The following is a 22,390-nucleotide window of genomic DNA, read 5'->3' on the forward strand; positions in this document are numbered from 1 at the left end:
ATTCATATTCAAGTCCAATTAGAATTATGCCGCCTCTCTTCAGTGTTGATTTGGCGGTTGAAATTGTCGGTTGTGTGGAGTGTGTAAGTGAATTTGTGTTTTGTGTTTCTTGCAAATGTCACAACACCGTTGAAAGCTTTTGCAACTGTTACACATTTGAATTTAGTCAAACAAATCAATTCAATTTAATTCGCGCGTGCTGTGTTTTTGTAATTCATAAAAATTTCATCAGTTCGCGGACATTTCTATTCAACATTTTCTCACCTTTACCTTTGCATGCGCTCTTCCGTCGCTACGGACGCGTTATTCGCAAATGTTGGCGGCCCGTTATTGGCAACAGGTGTCAGAGCCCAAGCAAATGTTTTTGTGTTTCTCTTTCGGTGCGATCGAACTGAATGTTAAGATTGTGTCTACCATATAACATGATGATCCCGTCAATTCGGTCAATCCGGTCAATACGGGGATCTATGTCAAAAATGTGGGACTCATAAATTATCGTACATTCGCACGCTCGCTTTTGGGTGATTGTTTCATTAATGTAAAATGTAAAATTGAAAATAAAAGAGCACAAAATATGTATGTGGCTAAAAGCTAAAAGAATATCTAGTTTTCGACTGTACCGTTCAATTTTATGCGTGTATTTGAGTGCGTGCAATTTTTGTTAAAATCGCTTAGCTTTTTTGCCACACAGAACGTGACAAATTTCTTAAAGCACTTTTGGCAACAACAACTACAAGCATTCATATCTACAGTAAGTTATGTAATTGTTTTTATAAAGCTATTTTTTTAAATAGTTAAGTCGAATGGATTTCAGTACTTCCCCTTTATTTTGGTAAAAAAAATTAAAACCACAAACAATATTAAAAAGACAAATAGAAATATAAATATTAAAAATCCACTTGCATCTTTTAATAAATATTAAGTTTTCGTATCTTTAAAAGAAGTTGAACAAAAAACAATGAGCTTAAAGCTTATTAATATTTTTTAACTTTTTGTAAGAACGATATCAAATCAAGGTTTTTTTACACAATAAATTAAGCAAATTGTGTATTTTACCAAATTAGCTCCGTGCAAATTGAATGTAAATTTTGAATTTTGTCAAAACAATTACTTGACTAACTGTATGTACTCACATATGCAAACACAGTATGTATGAATAAATGCGCATAAAATTAATAGAAAAAGTTAACAATTAAGTTAGGTGGCATGTTTTACAGCCTATGTATTTCGAAAGCCTATCGAGGAGTTTCGATTGGATCCTGACTCACGTACGCACACCAACGCACGTTCTTTGGTAACTTTACATCATGTACTCATCAATGTATACATGTATGTTTGTATGTTTATACTTGTGCGTACGGTATTTATAGCACAATTAGCAATTGTCTAAAGATATAAATTTATGCCAATAACCATATTGCAAATCCAATTAGCATTCGAGCGCAAATAAAGCTATTAAATACGCGTCGCTAGCTTTTTACCGCTATACATGTTGGATGCTCCCCCACCTCCCACCTCCAACACACCACTGCCCACCCACATAGTTCCATTTGACAACTGCAAAAAAATACGTATTGACAATTCTTATGCAATTACGCACTGCAACAACAACAACAACGTCCCTCCACTCGATGGAAATTTAAATAAATTTCGTATGCAACGAGAAAATAATTGATAAGCGCCATAAAAAATTAACAACAACAACAGATAAAAACTGAAAGTGAGTAACAAAAAAAAAACAAAGCACAAACAATGCAAGTACATAGCTTGCAATGCATTGCAATTTTTTCCACAGTTAAACCATATTCAACGAAAGCCCCAAAACCCCAAAATGAGTCAGTATCAGTGTCAGGCGCGTGGCGTTGTTGCATATGCATGTATGTATATATCCGGGGGTGGGAGGGGGAGCATCATAAGCATTCTGCGAGTGATGGCGCACAGTGGGGCCTCAGGCCGGAAAACGTGGCAAAAATCAATTTTGTTTTAATTAATTTTATAATTGTAACTAATTTTATTATTATAATAAATTTTAACTCTTTTTCGATAAGTTTCTGAAATAATTTAGTTCAATAATTATATTTCTATTCTTGAAAAATCATTATGTAACTCTTATTTACAATTTTTAAAAGGAAAATAAAATATACAGATTATTTTTCTATTTTTATAATTAAAATAAAAAAAAAACTTTTAAATCTTTTGAATGCGAAAATCTTTTGAACCAAGTAGTGTACCTCCAAAATATAGTAAAAATCACGATATTGCTCAATACCTTTTATATGATATATCACATGTCCTTTAAGGACACAACTAACACATGTAAAATTGTGGTTGATACAGTCTCTTAAAGTAGAACCATTTTCCATTGCAATTTTACTACAAATACAAACTTTCAAACTGTTTTGTAGACATATGCTATCGATCTAAATATTTTTGGTGTCATCTTAAAATATTTCTAATTTCTAAGCAAATGCAAGAGAAGTTTCTTCACTTGATTACTTTTTACACCAGCAAATTTAAATAGAAAAAAAAGCGCCTATTACCCTTTTTTTTAAATATGATTTTGCAACGCAAAATAGAAAATGGTCCCACTGTGCGGCGCTCTCAAAAATGTGATCGCTGACGGGTGGGAATGTGAGGGGGAGTCACTGTTGGACTTGTTCATGGTGTTGTTTTTGTGCCTCTTCTCTTGTTGTTTCTGTTGGATCCAAGACCAATACAGACGGAGACAGAGAGAAAGAGAGGGTGAGAATTACACATGCATGCGCGCCTTTTGCATTGGCTTTTCGCAGTCGCGTCGCTGCTGCCGTCGCTGCTCTGTCACTGACCATACTCAACAACTTATCGACAGCTGTTGTGTTGCTTTTGTTGTTTTTAAAGCTTTGCGAATTTTTTTTTGAATTAAAAATGCTAATGGACATTGGCTAAAGCAGAATGTGAAAAGCATAAGCTGATCAAGAGAACAAAAATGAATAATGAGAAATAAAATAATTGCTGGTTAGCTAAAGTTGTTTTGAAATTAAATCGTGCACTTTGAACCCTTGACGATAAGCGGCAGACGTTAGGGAATTATCCTTATCACGCTTCACTCTTAAAATTTAAATAAGCTCCAACACACACATACATACAAGCATACAAACTGTTTATAGAACTCATGGCGATGATTAGCAAAAGTGGGCCAAGAGATTATGCAGATTAAGTGGCATGCAGACAATGTGTGTGCAGCATAAAAATTGCCCGCAAATTACCCGCAAATCACTCAAAATGGGAGGGTCGACCCGTAATAATCACCCACGGCACCTGCAACCTGCCACTTTCCACCTTGATGTGGCAGTATTCGAATTTAATTAAATTCGTATGTAGATGGCTTTTCAATCAGTCAATTGAACTCACTCCTCTGCCTGGTTAACCCTCCGCTCAACCGAACAACTGAGCAACCGAACAACCGAACCACCGCTGCAGACTTTAGCTTATCACTAACAAAATGCAAAACAGACACAGACACCGACAATGATACCGGGACAATACGTAACTGGGGGCACTGTCACTGGAGGTGGAGGTGAAGGTGTGTGTATTCGTTCAACATTTCAACATTGTACACCTTAATCTGACATATGTTACATTGCGCTTGCCACTTACTGCTAACCGCTTATCACCACACTGCCTTTAACACACTCACCAACAACAAAAGCTGCAACAACAATAAACACAGTCTCAACGACAACAACGACAACAACGACAACAATGACGACAACAACGAATGGGCCTCACCCATTGGCACAATTTCAGATTGGGGGCTTGGTTGCATGCGAAGTGGCAAGTGCAGGGGGCAAGTAGATGCGGGGGAGTGAAGGGCAGGTGGGAAAGTGAGAAGCGGCGTGTGGTTGGGTGGCCTGTTCAAATGGCATCCCATAAAAAGGTTCACAAAAAATTAACATAGCCATAAAAACAAATTCACAACAAAATTGACGACAAAAAAATGTAACTAGAAAGAAAAGTATTTGGCAAGTCGAAGATTTAATACCCTAACAGATCATAGTAGATTTTAAAAAAATGTATGTATACAAATAATTAGTAAACTTCCTTTTCGAACAAAATCATACAAGTATTATTTTATTTTTTATGAATTATGTACGTATCTTTTGCATTTCTGATCCATTAGCTCTGAAATTATATAGAGATAGAGAGTCAAAAATATAAATACAGAGGTGTGCATAAAGATTATAACGTTGATGAGGTGATAAGTATATTAAAAAGCATGTATCGGGAAACCGAATATTAAATATCCGAACAGGTACTTATATTGATCTGTAGTCGATCTATAATGAAAAATTATATAGAATTTCGAAAAAACTTTATTATTTTGGGAAGGGATAGGTAGATCGTACTTTTTTAACATTCAGCAATTACTCATACCCTATTTCCATGTTAAATGGGTGTAGAATAAAGAAAGGTACCGACTTTTTAGCGGGTCGTTGAGGTTTCGACCTGTCAACTGTCGGCTAAAACATTTCGTTGTGATGTCGCTAAATAATATTTAATTGCTACACCAATTTTCTGATCAGCTTTATTTCGAAATCAACGCATTCGACGCTCATTAACATAAGAAAGCGAATAAGAAAAGGAAAAGAAAATAATAAAAGGCAAAAGAAAATGTCAAGTGAAACGAAATGAAAAGAAATTAAATGAAATGAAATTGTTGCGATTTCATTTCTAGTTAGAAAAAAGTGCGAGTGTGTGTAGCGACAATATTTTATGGGGAAGCTGCTGCTTAATGGCCAACAAAATCAAACCCAAAAGCCACAGAAAAACAATGGCCAAAAGCAAAAATTATCAGGGATTCTTTTAGTTCGGAACGGAAAACGCTGCGGCATCTAATGGGCCACCTACCAGGCAAGATTGGTTCTTCATGTTGTGATAGAGGAGGAGGTACACTGAAAATAATCTTCATTCACTCATAGTATTTTTGTTTTAAGCAATGCAAGAATAAATTTTATAATAAAAGGAAGTACATTACATTCGGGCCTATTTTAACTTTCAATTTTATTGGACTTAATTTTCTGACGATTCATTTACGCTTAGCATTTAATAATTATCTTTAAACCCGTTACTTAAAAAATAAGTAAAAGGGTATATTAGGTTAGTTGGAATGTATGTAACAGGGAGGAGAAGGTATCTCCGACCCTATAATGTATATATATTCTTGATCAGCATCAACAGCCGAGTCGATATAGCCATGTGTGTCTGTCTATCTGTCCGTCCGTATGAACATAAGGATCTCAGAGACTATAAGAGGTGGAGCAACCAAGTTTGGCACACAGATTTCTATATACCCCACGCAGATGAAGTTTGTTTCAATTGTTGGCCATGCCCCCCTCCGCCCCCGTAAATCGCGAAAAGCCACCACACCCGCAGTTTTTAAGATAATACTTTTTTGTGGTAATTAACGTTATCTTACAGTATTATCTATTATCCCACTGAATCGTATTAACATCGGATATAACAGAACGGCAGTTGCGGCGATTCAATGTGTTCAAAGTAATACAAATTATTTCTTTCAAGTGCTTTTATGTACAGGGGTGGTCAAAAGTATTTACACAAAACTAAAGTTAAATATACTCGCTATTTACAGTAACTTCATTTACATTTAGACATTATGACTTTTTTCCTAGGGCTTAAACAAAAATGTTTTGATGCAAAAACAAACAATTCTTATCGGGACTGCAAAAAATTTTTTCAAAAATATCTTCGCTTTTATTTTTTTATGATTTTCTGAAACTTGCTAAAAATTACATTTTTTGCACATTTTCCTCCTTTTTAAACAAAATTTTTCTGAGATCATTCCATACAAAAATTTATCAAAAAATCGAAAATATGAAAAAATTGCAGTCAATATTAGAATTGTTTGGCGAAACTTTTTGCATCAAAACATTTTTTGTTAAAGCCCTAGAAAATTCAAAAAAGTAGATTTTTACATAAATTCAAAATTTCAATAAGTATTTAATGGGTTAAGGAAAGTTTTGTATCATTCAAACGGCATTTCGAAGACCTTTCCATTGATGCCAGAATGTAAATGAAGTAACTTTAAATATCGAGTAGATTTAGCTTTAGTTTTGTGTAAATACTTTTGACCACCTCTGTATATCAAAATAAGTAACGGGTATCCTATGGTCGGGATCTCGACTATAGCCTTTCCGACTAGTTTGTTACTCTAACAGAATTTAATTCACCAACTCAAGTAATACTGAAAATTGTGAAATTACTGTTCTGTTACTAAACGAAAAACATTCTCCATTAAATTTTTAAGTCTTTTGGAAGCGGTTTGGAATTTAATCCACCAAGGAATACAGATTCTACGTTGAAATATTCTGTCACGCACACATAATATCTGTTTCTCGTCCCTGTCAAACTGAAGAATGTTGTTCGTATTACACATATTCCATTAATATTTTATTTAAATTGAAACCTGCCCATTGGGATGGCCAATCCACAGCTATTCCCCAACCCCTGCAAGAATTGCTAATTGCAGAAAGGCTTTCAGAATTGGCTATTTGAATGCTAAGTCACTGTCATTTGAATCGCATTCATAAACACAAGAATTTTAAACTTGAATTTTAGAATGATTTTCTTTTTGTGTTCTCTTATTTGATGAGCCTTAAACTGAAAGTGAACCCGAGATTAAAGTGTGCCTGTTCCAAGTAGTCAAATTAAGCCGGCTAACAATTGAGACTTGTTTCTCAGCGCACGTTTAGTTAATTCCCTCTTAGCCCTTATCGCGAACTGGGAAAACGGAAGTACGAACAGGTTTCAACTGTGATAAGGTTGATAATCTGAGCGAAAGTGGAACTTATAACTGTTTATCTGCTAATGAACCCGCAATCAGTAAAAGAAAACTTTGTTGCAAAAACTTTTGTCGCCTACTTTGAGGCGCATTCTTGCACCTGTTGAAAGCTTTAACTTTGACAGCTTTCCCTTATCAGCGGAGTCCATCGATTGATCATCAGCAGTCGATCAATTGCTATCCAAGAAGGCCAAAGACCGGCGATAGTTGCGTTTTATAGTTCTTAAGTCATAAATGTATCATGTTTCCTCCATATAAGCACGATATGAATGTAGTTATCAGCTCTTGTATTTTAAACGAACGTTACGAGGGGCACGCAGACACTGTTGATGATGCCGCATGGGGCGATACATGGCCAAAAGATAAACCCAACTGCACATTGCATTTCCAACATTTAAATGCAATTTGTAACAATTTCCTCTAGTGTGAGTTTAAAGGGACCCACTCTCAGAGGAAGGGTATGTAGAATAGAGGGAGTGGCATCAAGCTGCGCCCAGCTGCCAAGATGCCAAAGATTCCGTTGTCGACTCGCTTCAGAAATAAGTCAAGACATAGCTGCAAAGGAATTTCTTTGTAACATCAAGTGCAGCAGCAGCATCCACAACAACAATGATGGGAATGAAAACAACAACTGAGTCTAAGAAATCCATAAATCCGTAACAACATGACGTCTTGGGCTTTAAGCTGGAACTTGAACCGATTTTTGTTGCAAACTTAAAGCATTTGAGATGAAAATTTCTTAACTTTTGGACCAGTCACTTTGAGGAGAACGAAAAGAAGTTCTTATCTGGCAGCAGGCAAAGTTGTCAACTTCCTTGAAAACGAATAAGGGAAAAGAGAGAAAAAAAATAGGTTGAGATGCCCGCATGGCGTATACGCAATATGTGTGCACGTGCCTCAAACTTTGAACTGAGGCGGCCTTAAAATTGATTTTGAAATAATGAATGACTCTGACGCCTGACGTTCATCAACACTGGGGTACTCTCTCTCTCTCTCTCTCTCCCCCTCTTCTTGTTGCCAATGACTAATGACTCTCTTGCTTCTCTTATTAATTGGGTCGACTTTATTGCCTTAAGCTTCACAAGAATCCAATATGGTAAGCTCCCCTGCCAAAGGGAGGCTGGCTCTGTGTTTCCAGGAAGTAAATGCCCGACGTTGACTGGACGTTGACGCCCATTCGCAGCGAGGACCAGCGACAATTCTGGGCACTCATGTTCTCGACAGATGCGCACTTGGCGGAAACGAAATCGTTTGCTGTTGACCACATTTCTACGGCCAAGTCGAGGGCACGTTCGTGGGAGCAGGCATCTGGATCCGGCTTGCTCTCGCAGCCTGGTTGTTGTTGTCCGCCATTTGGATAAAAGTCCACATGGCCCGATTGCTTCATTGTGCCCAATCCGAGGCCATTGGTATGCACGACTTCCACGAATGAGGCATCTTTAGATGAGAGTCGATGCGTGATCTTATCACTGTCTGCCAATGGATCCAGTGCCGTGATTTGGGGTAACTTCTCGCCCAGCAGCTGCTGCACTTGCTCCGCAACAGCTCCGGCCAAGTGTCCACCGTCAGCAAAGCCCACAATCTGTTGCTGCCTCAGCGGCACATCGAAGTGTTGATGCAGTAGGATTATCAGGCTACTCACGCTGGCCACAATCTCCGACTCGGTTTCCACCTCGGCCAGGTCCAGCGCAAAAACATTACAGGCCTGTCGTTCCAAAAGAGCCGATGTCAATTTCGAGGAACTATTGCCTCGCCACTGAGGAATGGACAGACTGAGAATAAAATGCGAGTTAGTCTAGAATCAGAATTCGAGTGAAGAGAATGACTCACACTACTGGATCCAGGGCATAGAATGATGAGCGCAGCAGTGATTCCACCTCCGGATCAATGCGTTGAGGTGTCTTCTGATTGCGACGTGTGCTGAGCAGATAGCCAGGTCCAGTTTCCGGGGACTCTTTACCTGTAAGGCTTGATATTGCCTAAATCTGTCCTATGTTCGCACTGCGATCAGTGAACTCACCTGCGGCAGGTGTCGCAATCGCAGGCGGAACATTGACCGCCACCGCGGCCAGGAGAAGGCAGAGCATTACCTTTATGAATCGCATTTTGTTATTGACTGAAAGCAGAACATCGGTGGCATTCCTCGGATTGCTCGATTTTTGCTCGAAGTACGTCGTGGGCATCGACTGATAAGATTACACTTCGAACTGGTTTATGGACAACCTTTGTGATAAGGACTTCTTATCAAATTACCCCGCCAATTACACATCACTGACCACTGTGAATGAACCTGCATGACAGTCCCCACACACCTGAGACACCTGTCGCTTTGTTCCTCGATCGTGTACAACTTTGGCGTTTGTATTTCTCTCACGCCACAAATTGTTATTTATGGCTCTTGTTGTAGTTTGTCAAATTAATCAGCGGCGCAATGTTGCATGGCAAGTAGAAGTAGTCACCTGCCCCCTGCCTATGCCCCTTCTACCTGCCAACTGCACCAATGATATGCATTGCACGGCTGCAACAAATTGCATTTAATTGCTTGACAGATCAATGGCTTGATTCAGATTTAGCAGCTAACTTGGCTGCAAAGCACTTTACACGTCGAGTCTCACACAGATACACAGAGAGAAAGAAGCTGCACTAATAATAATATGAATTTTCAATTCTATGCTTGCCTTAAGTACGAATTTCTAATAAAAAAACAAAGCAGAAAGACCAAGTACAAATGACACTAGGAAAGAAAATTTACCCATTTTCTTCCGACTCGAACCAAACCCACTTTCTTTTAATACATTTGTGGCCCTAGATCACCAAAAACAAACTTAAAAATATTTCTATGATAGTTTTTTTTAAATTGTTGACTAATTGTTCCAATGACAGCTATATGATATCGTAAGCTGATTTGAAACAAATTTGGGTAAGATATATAAGATCAACTTATATAAATATTCTATCAGTTTGGATATCTCACAAAACAAAAAAGTTTTTCTTACTTAAGCTAGCAGCTATATGATATAGTAAGCCGATTTGCACCAACTTTTGTCAGGTTGTATAAGACCAACTTAAATGTATATTATATCAGTATATTTAAAATATCTCAAAAAACAGAAAAGGTTTTCGACCGATCTGTTCTATGCCTATGATATATAGTGGACCAATTTGAGCCAACTTCGGCCGGGATGTATACATCCTTAACTTGAATGCATATGGTTTTATTTTGGCTAAGATCAAAAAGAACACAAATCAACAAAGTTTTTCATACTAAAATTTTCAATCCATGTGATCCAGTTAGAAATGTGGGACTTAAAGTACGAAATACTTGGTTATTTCTCTCTGTGGAGCTGCAGCTGCAATTGCTCCATGGGGAGTGCAAGAGCCACTTGGCGTTGCATCAATGTCAGCTGGCAACACAATGGGGCAGCTGTCAGATTGGGCTTGCATTGTCAGCTCTGTTGGGTGGCAGATAAGTAGGCATGGACACACCTACATTCGAACGGGAAATTGGCCCTTAGCTGATGGTCATTAGCCCCAGCCTGGAAAACATTCATAATGCGAATGTGTGGGAATTAATGCAGCTGTGGGAATATCATAGAAATTCAAATTAAAGCATAACTGCAACGTTTTGGGGCAATTGGAGCGTGAACAACAACTTTGTGGAACGCTTTGCTCTTGAAGTGCAGATAAATCGCTTGCGAAATAGTCTGTCATGTGCACGCGGCGTTGCCAGCAACAACAACAACTACAACAACAACATTTGGGAAACAATTAACCAAACAACAGACACCCCACATCCCCACTTCCCCTCTTTTCCTTCCAAAGCACACTTGCTGCCGCCTCAATAGGCACGTTAAGCGATTCGGAGCTCAGGCTAGATTTATGGATAAACGCGCGTTATTAAACGAAGACCGACAGCAGCTCGTTTATAACAAGGCTCAATACCCAACAGGGGAGGGGAATGGAAAGGGGGCGGTTGTCTCTTTGTATTAACATAAGCAGCAAGCGAAATAAAGCCACGCACAGTGGTTTGTTCGTGGGACTCATGTGGCAAAAATATTTTTAGAATCTGGCTCCTTTTTAGACCCCGTACTTAAAAAAAGTACAGGGGTCTATTGGGTTTGTTTAAATTAAGTTAATTGGAATACGCGGTAGAGCTAATGAAAAACTAAAAATTAGTTCGTTTTGAAAAGAACGTGGACATTTTTTTACAATATTTTTTATCTGGGTTTTGGGCTCTTTATTTTAACCAATACGTGTGGCGATTTAAAAGCTATTTTTTTTTAATTTTAAAATTTACAATGCACTCAGTTTGCCTCCGACGGACGCAAATAAGAAGATATCATGATTAGTTGAAGAGCTACGACTTTTGTAGTATGTCTCGACAAATCGAGCCACTGTGCAACGTTCCAGCACGCATTCAATACAATGATGATAAGCCAACTGAAAGAATTGTAGCATATTCCATAGACACACACATACACACACACACACACGCACATACACACAAATGGATGCAGCAAGTCAGAACTCTGCTATTGATGGAGGATATGTATAGGGAAAAAAGTGAGGGAGGGGGGAATCAAAAGGAAAGTCAATATCGGGTGTGCAAGTTTTGAAGTCCTTGAAGTTGAAGTTGAAAGCGATTCAATATAATAAATTACTGTGATGGCATTGCGGCAAGTTCTAAGGCTCTGACAATATCGCACATACGCAGGGTATGATTCCCTTCCTGTCCACAACCAAGAACAAGGAGCAATCCCAATCAACAGTGCGAAAAAACTTTGGAAAAGGGCGTGTGAAAGGAGCAATCAGCAAAGTCTCAAAGCCAAGTGAGAATCCAAACAAAGACATTTGTGGGTGACAGGGGGGAGTGGAATGGGGAGGTCTGAGATATCAGTGTCTTCCATGTAGCGTTTTTCTTTATTGCAAGAAGTAAAATAGCGAGTGGAAATCACTTTTGATGTGCCGCAATATCTCATAAAAATTTCATTACTTGCTTTGGATGTTTGAAAAGCCACGAATGAAAATGTGATGTGAAAAAGGAGCAGAAAGAGAGTTGATGTATTCGCATTTTTGGCAAAGACAGGACCAAACTCAAGCCTGGACATAATCAATTAGTGACTTAGGTTTTCATATATGCACGAGTATATATGTATATATTTATATATTCACTTAATTTCTAGAAACGACCCCAAGATCCAGCCATAAAAGGGCTACTGACTAGAAGGTTGCGTGTCTGTGTATAAAAACTAGTATTGCGTGTATATCTGGTGTGTGGGTGTGTGTGTGTGTGTGCGGTAGTTGAGTGTCGGATGTTGGGAAAGTCAAATAAGATGCAAGCTGAACTAGCCTTGATTAAAGAAGTTGCACGCAGGAAGAAGACGAACCGTAGTGGAGAGGAGTGAATGTAATTAACAACAAGAAGAAGCAGGAGCAGCTGTTGTCACAGCTGAAACTTCAACAAAAATGTTGCAGTACGCCAAAGGACCCTCTTACAAGGACACTGCCGGAACAAAAGCTGCCGCTATTCATTTCCAATTAAATTAAACGAAGCGTCAAGGACTCCACTTGCTCCATCGATCTTTCCTCAATCCTCCATCCCGTCATCACCATCTCACTCACGCATCCCTCGTGGCGCGTAATGAGGAGTACATCCCGTACGGGTTTACTGCACCGCGTCGCACCTAAGAGTCTTCATGTTCAACGTTATTCCGGAGGATTGTTGCTGTTTCTGCTGGGTCTTTATCAGTTGACTCACTGCCATGCCGAGGTCTTTAGCCTGGGCTACCTCACGGGTTCGCAACGTCGTCCGGGAAATCTAGACTATCAGAGACCTGGTATTACCATATCTGGGGCCATTTCTCTGGCTGTCGAGCAGGTTAATGCTGGCAGATTGCGGACATTGGGTCACTCCCTTGAGTTCGTTGTGGCGGAGACGTTCGGGGACGAAGTCGCCAGCATTAGACAGACGGCGGCACTGTGGACACAACAAGTTGCTGCCTACATTGGCCCGCAGGAGACTTGTGTTCACGAGGGTCGCATGGCGGCGGCTTTTAATCTTCCTATGATATCCTATGTAGGTGGAAAGTTCACAATAATCATTCCAAAACAATTGAAAAACTCCCAAGTCCATATGTCTCTCCCGACAGTACTGCACGCATCGTGATCCTTCCAACAAGCTGGACTTTCCAACTTTTGCCAGAACTCGACCCCCGGACACACAGATCTCCAAGTCAGTGGTAGCACTTCTGCTGGCCTTTAACTGGACCCAGGTGAGCTTCCTTTACCTGGACGATGCCAGCAGTCAGTACCAGCCCGTGGCAGAAACTATACTCAACACCCTGAGCGGGGCAGGTGTCGCAGTACGCGACATTCGTACCTGGAATACCATATACCATCATGGATTTATGGCCAACCCGTTTGACGCTCTCGTGGAACAAACTCATGCGAACACGCGCAGTAAGTATAAAACTATTGATATATCGAAATATTGACAACTCGGTTTTCGCGGAAGCGATTATCGAGTACTTCAACTCGATGATATTTTTGACGATCTATCGAGTTGATTAAATCGATTTCCATGAAAAATCGAAAACTCACTGGGGATTGTTCATCGTAGTTAATTTGTAGAATTCAGTTTGGTAGTTCAATTTTTGTTGAAAGACCGTAATAAATATCCTACCAAATTGCCAAAGTTTGAATAAAACATGAAAACGATGCAAGAAGAATAAGATTTCTGATAAAATTACGCTTTTTTTTGTAATTTCAATTGCGTTTTCAAATTTAAAAATTTTTTCTTTACTTACTTATTTTTGGCGATTTTCTATTTCGATATAAAATACGATCTAAAGCTTGGACTTACATCAGTAATTAAAACTCATATTATTGTTTTTTGTCCTTTACAAGTACAAAAGGTGTTTTAAGGTGTTTGTCATATACAAGACTGTAACTTATAAATTGCTCTTTAACCTGTGGCCATTAAAAATTGTATATTGAAAGTATAGAAGGAGGCGTGGCAGACCCTTTTAAGTATATATGTAGATTCTTGACCAGTAAGAACAGCCGAGTCGATTTAGCCATGTCCGTCTCTCTGTCCATGTGACTGTCCGACTTTAAACTTGAAATGTCGGTTCCTGAATAACGCGCGCAGATCGGGCTTGTGTTTTTATTTTTGGATCGGACCACTATATCATACAGTTGCCATAGGAACGATCGGTCGAAAACCAAGTCTTAGTATGATAAACTTCTTTGTATTTTGAGATATCCTAACGAATCATCAAGCTGCCATTGAAAACTTTCGGTCGAAAGTCAACTTTTAGTTCAGAGTGCCTGGGCAGCAGGTATCCTAGTGTCGAGCGCGCTCGACTGTAACCGCACAACACCGCGAGCGAAGCGAGCAGGAGGCGGAGTCCCCTTGTTTGTAGATAAAGTTGTATTGCTCCTAATTGAATGGTCCCGTAGCCCACCGATGGTGTATTAGGGCATAAAAGAGTTAAGTCCGATTGTGTAAGCACAGTGGCAATTTGGCAATTTGAAGTGACTGTGCCTCTTCTACAATATTTTTTTGTTAAAGGATTTTATTTTATTCCAGTCTACTTGGTGCTAGGACACTACTACGAGCACGTGGGATTGATGGTTAGTCTGCAGCAGAAGGGTCTCTTAGCACATGGCGAGTACTTTGTGGTGGGCATCGACATTGAGCAGTATGACCCAGCTAAGCCAGAGAAGTATCTCCGGGGCATGCTAATGGAGGAAGTGGAGCCACTGGCGGCACAAGCATTTCAGTCGTATCTCGGCATTGTGCCAACTGCCCCCGTTTCCTTTGCCACATTCGCCCACGAGGTGAGACCTCCATGGACTGTCAATTGGCCTCCTCATTGATGTGATGTGTTTTCTTTATTGCATCACATTTAGGTAAACAAATATATGGAACGAGCACCATTCAACTTTCCCAATCCTCTGGGTCTTTTCGGTGGTGCAAAGCAGGTTGGCTTAAGTTTTCTTCCGTCTCCTTTTTCTTGTCACTTGCTAAAACTTGAAATCCCAACACCATTCCCAGATAAGCGCTGAAGCGGCCTATCTCTACGATGCCGTTCATCTCTACGCCAATGCCCTTCTCTCCGTTCTGGAGGCCGGTGGGAAACCCAAAAACGGCAGCGCGATTGTCGCGGCCATCAAAGGGTCTCGGTATCTCAGCGCCATGGGGTGAGTATCCATAGAGTAACTACAGAATGTGCTCTAAAAGTGTCTCCTCCAAATCAGTTACCATGTGTACATCGATGAGAATGGCGACGCTGCCGGGAATTATACAGTATTAGTGAGAGGAAGAGTCCGCAACAATCGCAACCAGACCGTGTTGGGTCTAGTGCCTGCGGGAACTTTTAGCCACAAGAGCATGAACAGCACAAACAGCAGCAACACTGATGCCTTGCCCGTAAGTAATCCTTGAATATATAGCTTCCCATCTCTTCTAAAAGTACTTTTGAATCCTATAATGCTTGCTTTATTCCCCTAGAAGCAGGTAAGTGCTTTGGCACAGCAAACTATCATGTGACTATCTGTCTACCTTCCATACTCATAATCCTCTTTCTCCGATTCTCTACAGGATCTAAACCTGTACCGTCGCATCGATTGGGTTGGTGGTGTGCGTCCTGCGGCAGCTCCACGTTGCGGCTTTGGCGGCGAGAACTGCGTCAGTAAGTTGCAAGTGTATTAAATACGTGTATTCTTCTTCATTACGCCGTCTTATTGAACGATAAATTTGTCTCCGCTATGTTGTGCCAGAATTTCAGAGCTTACCGTTATTTCTACACAAAGATCAGTCAGTCAGGACAAAGATTTTTATAAATATAGTAGATTAGGAGGCTCCGCCCCCTGCTCGCATAGCTCGCGGTATTGAAGTGTGAAGCATAATATTCTTAAACGCTAAAATAAATTACTTAACAATTTCAATAATTCGGACGTATTGACGTATTATTATTTATTTTAAGAGCTGTAGGTCGTTATATTTAACATTGGATTCATTCAGCCATCTCTTTAATCAGTAATCATTTCTTTACTCCTGATGGATAAGTAATCAGTATCTGCTTAATGAAATTATACCTTCTTATACAAATCAGACTTTTTCCCCGTTTGTACGAAGCAATTATTATCAGTTATCAGACTATTTGAAAAAGTTTTGACACATTTTGTTATTGAAAATTTCCTGATGAATTCAAGAAGTAACAAATTTAAAAAAAAAACTGGTCGCTTCGCTCGCTAACCTCCTAATGTTAAAAAAAATAAGCCTAATTTTGAAAAACCACGTCTCAAACGCCGATGAATTTGTTATATCTGTGTTGTGTTAAAACTTGTAGCTTTAGCCGTTTGGCCTGTACAATGCTCAATGAATGTGCAGTTCTCCAGAAATGTCAACCGCAGCCAAAAACGTAAAATTGATCTTAACCTCACATCTTGTGAAATTTTCTTGCAGAAACATTTTCAAGTTACTTGTTTAAACATTTTACACATAAATTAGTTCATCAGTTTGAGCATACCGACTTTGAATAAATTGAGTTTTTCCATATTTTTCCCTGTTTTGCCAAAATAGAGTGTTTGTATTATAATGATTTTTTTACGACATCTTTCTTTTAGGAACAAAAAATTAATGGAAATGCAAAGAAAACATTTCCATTCCAGTAATAAAGCTTCTTGGTGACATAAAAATTTAAAATGTAATTCATACGAAGGGAACACAAAATATGATGGAACAAAATGTCGCATGCGACATGCCGCGTGAAATCAGTAGTTAAACTGATCGCCGAAAAAACTACTTCTGTTTGAGTCGGTGCAAATGCCTTGGTTTTCTGAAGTTTTTTTGAAAACGAACAATTGCCTAATATCCACCTTAGCACCAATAATAGTGCTAATCAAGACCTATAAGTTTCGCTTTTTGCCACAATAAAATAATGTTTTTGAATATGTTTTATTCACTTTAAATGCGTACGAATGTCGCATTCGACATTAGAGAATTACCCATATATACTATAGATAACATTTTTTGATAAGAAAAATCGAAAAATTAAATTCACGCTGCCCTCTATTTGAAATGTTTTCCTGATTTTGGACTTTGCGAAAATTTTCAGATTTGGAGGAAAAGTCGCCAGATTTGGCAAAGGATTTGTCGGGAAAATTACAGATTTGTCAAAAAAAACCTAATCTGTGAGTTTGGATGAGATAGGTCAAAAACCAAAAAGTTTTTCATACTAAAGTTTAATTTGCATCCAATTGTTCTTATGGCAGCTATATAATATTGTAATCCGATTTTGACCAAATTGGGTCAGGGTAGACCAGGTATTCCCAAATACACAATTTGTAAGTTTGGTTGAGATACCTTAAGAAACAAAAAATGTTTCATACTAAAGGATAAGTTGAACCCGATTGTTCCTAGGGCAGCTTTATGATATAGTCATCCGATGTTGGTCAAATTTTGTCAGGGTGAAACATGTGGAAAATACATCATCTGTGAGTTTGGTTGAGGTAGTTAAAAAAACAAAAAAGTTTTTCGTACTAAAGGTTGATATGCATCCGATTGTTCCTATGACAGCTATATAATATAGTAACCTGATGTTGACTAAACTTGGTCAGGGTGTAACAGGCAATCCAAAATGTATATTCTGTGACTTTGGTTGAGATAGCTCAAAAACTAACAAAATTTTTCATACTAATCAATTTTTTCAAACATTGACCCCGAACTTTGACCCCCTTGCAATTCGAATTTCGCAAAACGCCGTCTAATTGCACGGTAAAATTGTCTCAGCTATATTGTGTACAAATTTCAGCCTCCTAGGTCTTATGGTCAGGACAAAGAATTTTATATATATAGACGATAGATTTCCCGATATTGAATATTATTTAGGCTGCAGTATTTGAAAGAATGACCGAAAAGAACTAAATCGAAATCATTACTGTCGATAGGTGCAATTGTTTCATTGATTTATCAAGGAGTAACCAGTAGATGGCTTCATTATGATTGTTCTCCAACTCTTATACTTCCATTAGATTATACTGGCGAAATCTCGGCCGGCATCGCTGGAGGTGCATTGCTCCTGTTGGCTCTCGTCTCGCTGGTTCTTTATCGCAACTGGCGCTACGAGCAGGAGCTGGACAGTCTGCTCTGGAAGATCGACTTTCGCGAGGTTCAGGTGCACGAAAACGAGCGAGAGCAACAGAGTCTAAAGCAAACCCGAGTAAGCTCCAGAAAAAAAATAATTAGATTTGGATTAAAGGGTTTATTGCATTCCCCAATTGAAAATCTGATTTCAGACAGAAATAAAATACTTTAAAATTGACTATTCACATTTTGCAAAACATCTATTGTTGATGGAAAGCATATTTTTTGCCTTTGCATCTCTGACAGCATTTCATAAATCAATTGCCGCGTCGTCTTCCTTCGCAGTCCACCCATCCGCTAATCCGCACCAGCCAGGTCAGCCTCAGCTCCAATCCAGATGCTGATTTTCGATACACGACCATTTTCACCCCAATAGGACTTTATAAGGGGCAGCTCTATGCCATTAAGAAGGTTCGCAAGAAAAGCGTAGATATCACTCGCGAGATGAAGAAGGAATTGAAGCTGGTAAGCAATTGCATCTCTAGAATTTACCGGGCTTAGTTTCTACCATCATATTCCTTGCCATCCCTAGCTGAGGGATGCTCGACACGACAACATTTCTGCTTTTATCGGCGCCTGCACAGAGCCACCCAACATCTGCATCATCAGCGAATATTGCACTCGGGGCAGTCTAAAGGTCAGTGCCAGTCAATCGAAGCCAAGTGCGGCTTTCCTTGGACTAACCACCCTTATTCTTGTAGGATATACTGGAGAACGAGGACGTCAAGCTGGACAACATGTTCATTGCCTCCATGGTGGCGGACATTATACGCGTGAGTGCTGCTGTGTAACATTATACTAATGGTATTCCCAACCCCAATCTTATACCAAACCATACACTGATAAAAAATTATTATTTTTTTTAATATTTTTGTAAGACTTGCCCCTGCCTACGCCCTTAAAATTGTATTTTATACAAGTATGTTTTCACTTTTTTAATCAACCCAAAAAAAAAAGAAGAATTTTAAAGCTTATTAAAGTATTCATATTAAATTAGGAATTCTCAACCAGTTCTAACTTGTCAGCAATGACGAGAAGTTCCATAAGCTCTAATAAATATTATAAATTGGAAATATACTTTGCTGGATCATTTTCGTAGTCTTTTTCATTATGATTACTGCATTTTTACGCAGCACTTTATGTTTGAGTATTTTAATTAAATAAATAAATAGTTAAATCAAACATGGATTTCTCGATAATGTGATGCAAAACTGAATGTAAAGATATTAGAATCGAAGTGCAAATAGTGTAACGATTACGTTGTTTTTTCTCTCTGTGCCCGGCTGCCATCCATCACATACTACACTTATTCCTCCATCATTTACTGTGTGTTTGTGACTTCCGCAGGGCGTCATCTACTTGCACGAATCGCCCATCCGCTTCCACGGCTCGCTGTGCACATCCAATTGCTTGGTCGACTCCCGTTGGGTGGTAAAGCTGACGGACTTTGGTTTGTTTGCATTCAAACAAGGCATTGAGGACAACTCCACGGACATGCAGCATATGTCGGCCAAGTGTCTGAGTAACTCGCTGTGAACATTCAAAAGATTTCACGATACTAATTTCATTCTTTTTCCAGAGCTGCTGTACAGGGCTCCAGAGCTTTTGAGGCTGGGTCCATCCTCGCTGGTAATGGGCACACAGCGTGGAGATGCCTATTCCTTTGCCATTATACTCTACGAGATGCACGTGCGTCGAGGTCCTTTCGGAGAGACGGGTCTAACGCCCATGCAGTGTATTCAGAAGGTTATGCAGCCCCAGGATCAGGTGCATCCCTATCGACCATCGCTGCAACCACTCGAGACGGCTTTCGATTGCGTCAGTGAGTGTCTTCGTGAGTGCTGGGCTGAGCGTCCCGAGGATCGGCCCGAGTTCAAGACAATACGCACCAAGCTTAGGCCACTCCGAAAGGGAATGAGACCCAACATCTTTGACAATATGATGGCCATGATGGAGAAGTATGCCAACAATCTGGAGGCATTGGTTGACGATCGCACAGATCAGCTGCAGGAAGAAAAAAAGAAGACTGATGCGCTGCTGCATGAGATGCTGCCGCGCTGCGTGTCCGATCAGCTGAAGAAGGGTCACAAAGTGGATCCGGAACACTACGAGCAGGTCACAATATATTTTAGCGATATTGTCGGTTTTACGGCCATGTCTGCGGAGAGTTCGCCCCTACAAGTGGTCGACTTTCTCAATGATCTCTACACCTGCTTTGATTCCATCATCGGCCATTACGATGTCTACAAGGTGAGATTCCTCCAAAGCATCCTCATTGTACTCAACTCAGAGTTCTATTTTCCCACTTTAAATAATTATTTAAGTTATTCTGGGCTTTTCTAATTAATTTTTCGTTAAATAACTAAGTTAATGACAATATAAATCATAATCTAACGCAGGTGGAAACCATTGGCGATGCGTACATGGTCGTTTCGGGTCTGCCTCTACGCAATGGAGATCTGCACGCCGCCGAGATTGCGACGATGTCGTTGCACTTGCTCAGCGCCGTGTCCGAGTTTAAGATTCGACACCGACCCACTAACCGGTTGTTGCTCCGAATCGGCATCCACTCAGGACCCGTTTGTGCCGGCGTCGTCGGACTAAAGATGCCCCGGTACTGCCTCTTTGGGGATACCGTCAACACGGCCTCTCGCATGGAGTCAAGCGGAGTGCCGCTAAAGATTCATTGCAGCTGGCAGTGCAGGCAACTGTTGGAGCGACTGGGAGGCTACCAATGTCAGGAACGCGGCGTAATCTCGATGAAGGGGAAGGGAGAACAACGCACTTACTGGCTAATGGGCGAGGATGATGAGGCGCGAGTCCGTCGCACTTACGAGCGTTCACAGCGGCGTGGTTCGCGGGCACTAAACAAGTTCATCCAGGGCACCATTAAGCAGGCCCAGGAGCAGGCCAACGATTGTGGAATTCGCTCATCCCTGAAGCAGAAGAACTTACCACGTAATTCGCTAACCCGATCCTCCAGCCTTGAGTCGCCCAAAAAACTGCGTTTTGCGGCTGGAAATATGTTGGAGCATCACCGCTATCACAGGTTTCGCAATTCTGTCTAATCTCTAGTAATCTCCATCAATAACACGACTTTAATATTACAGTGACGAGGCATTGCTGGAGGTGGATTCTTACACCGGCCTGCGACGTTCATCTGGTGGCTCCACGCACTCGCGCTATGAGGAGTCAACTCTATCCTGCCAAAGCAGCGAACACCTCGAGGCGGTGGATCACAAGCGGCGACCCTCCTCCTATCCGACGGCCAACACGCCCCTATTGCTAAATCACGTGGAGGTCTAAGCGGAAGGAGGAGGACATAATCCAAATACAGGAATCATAAATAGTAGAATTAGTCATCAGTATCATAAGCCAAGTATTATTGTGGTGTTCAGTTCTTGTCGCGTTGCTTTAAGTGTTGTTTGAGCGTGCATTAACCCCGATCTCGATAACCTTAAATATGAATTTCAGATTCACAAAAGATCGGAGGTAGTGCGCTCTAGATTTTGTGTGGAATTTGTAGTATCAGCCTATTGTGAGAGTGATTATAAATCTAGTCGTTGCATAAATCAAATACGCTAGCTTAGCGAGTAACTTAATCTTAAATCAAATAAAATAAATCCCCTAGCCAAGTTAACTTCCATGCATAGATGTATCTAGGAGTAAGCAAATTTACTGGGAATCATTTATTTATTTAGTTTTATTACAATTGTTTGTCGTCTTGAAGACATTTTGCTATTATAATTGTATTGCTTTATGTTTTTTATTATATTTCAAACTTAACGTTTTATAAGTACTCGATTTAAAAACCAATTTGTGCATTTCTTTGCGGGTTCTTCATATACCCAAACATTTAATTTCTTCCCTCTTTCAACTTTTGAACTCTTGCGAAAGCCAGCTTGCAAAAATGTCAAATTGTTTGTATATAAATATGTTTTACATAATTTCTAATAGGGAATTTCGATTTGATTGCTTTTGTTTGAACTTAGTTTTGCTAGATATATATGTATTTATATGTATATGTTGTGCTCTCTCTTCTTTCCGCTCTCCTTTTGTCTTTTTTTATTTTGATAAGCCACAAGCTTTAAAGCGCACTTTAATGCATAAAATGTAATTTCTTTTTTTTTTTAATATTCTAATTTTGAAAATATTTTGTCAATTTTAGTTTTGTTTTTTTGCCTGTGTGCGTGTGTGGGATGGTCGAAGAATAACAATTTTCATTAAATATATTAATTATTATTACTACTCAATTCAACAAGTTACTAAATAACAATCTTGTACAAATCTAGGTATCTATAATGATTATATTCAGTTTTTCATATCAAAATGCTTGCAACAACAATACATCTACATAAAATATAAATATATTCCTTTCAAGTTTGTACATACGTGTATGC

General features: G+C 39.6%; 2 protein-coding genes across 2 annotated transcripts; one reads left to right on the forward strand and one right to left on the reverse strand.

The window, feature by feature from the left end:
* The first annotated feature begins 44 nt into the window (after positions 1–44).
* LOC117786280 (speract receptor) lies at positions 45–21,814 on the forward strand. Its single transcript, XM_034624452.1, has 17 exons — positions 45–81; positions 12,022–12,914; positions 12,988–13,297; positions 14,430–14,680; positions 14,753–14,824; positions 14,898–15,043; positions 15,101–15,272; positions 15,354–15,359; positions 15,444–15,534; positions 17,879–18,066; positions 18,237–18,455; positions 18,523–18,627; positions 18,692–18,763; positions 19,338–19,512; positions 19,570–20,240; positions 20,390–21,039; positions 21,101–21,814. The coding sequence occupies exons 2-17, from the start codon at positions 12,480–12,482 to the stop codon at positions 21,294–21,296; spliced, it is 3,759 nt and encodes a 1,252-aa protein (XP_034480343.1). The 5' UTR covers positions 45–81; positions 12,022–12,479; the 3' UTR covers positions 21,297–21,814.
* On the reverse strand, positions 7,879–9,036 carry LOC117786282 (pancreatic lipase-related protein 3). Its single transcript, XM_034624457.1, has 3 exons — positions 8,859–9,036; positions 8,669–8,798; positions 7,879–8,610 (listed from the first exon to the last, which is right to left on the reverse strand). Exons 1-3 carry the CDS (start codon positions 9,019–9,021, stop codon positions 7,917–7,919), a joined length of 987 nt encoding a protein of 328 aa, XP_034480348.1. The 5' UTR covers positions 9,022–9,036; the 3' UTR covers positions 7,879–7,916.
* Positions 21,815–22,390: the final 576 nt, after the last annotated feature.

The sequence above is a fragment of the Drosophila innubila genome (assembly GCF_004354385.1).
Source record: "Drosophila innubila isolate TH190305 chromosome 3L unlocalized genomic scaffold, UK_Dinn_1.0 0_D_3L, whole genome shotgun sequence".
Lineage (NCBI taxonomy): Eukaryota > Metazoa > Arthropoda > Insecta > Diptera > Drosophilidae > Drosophila > Drosophila innubila.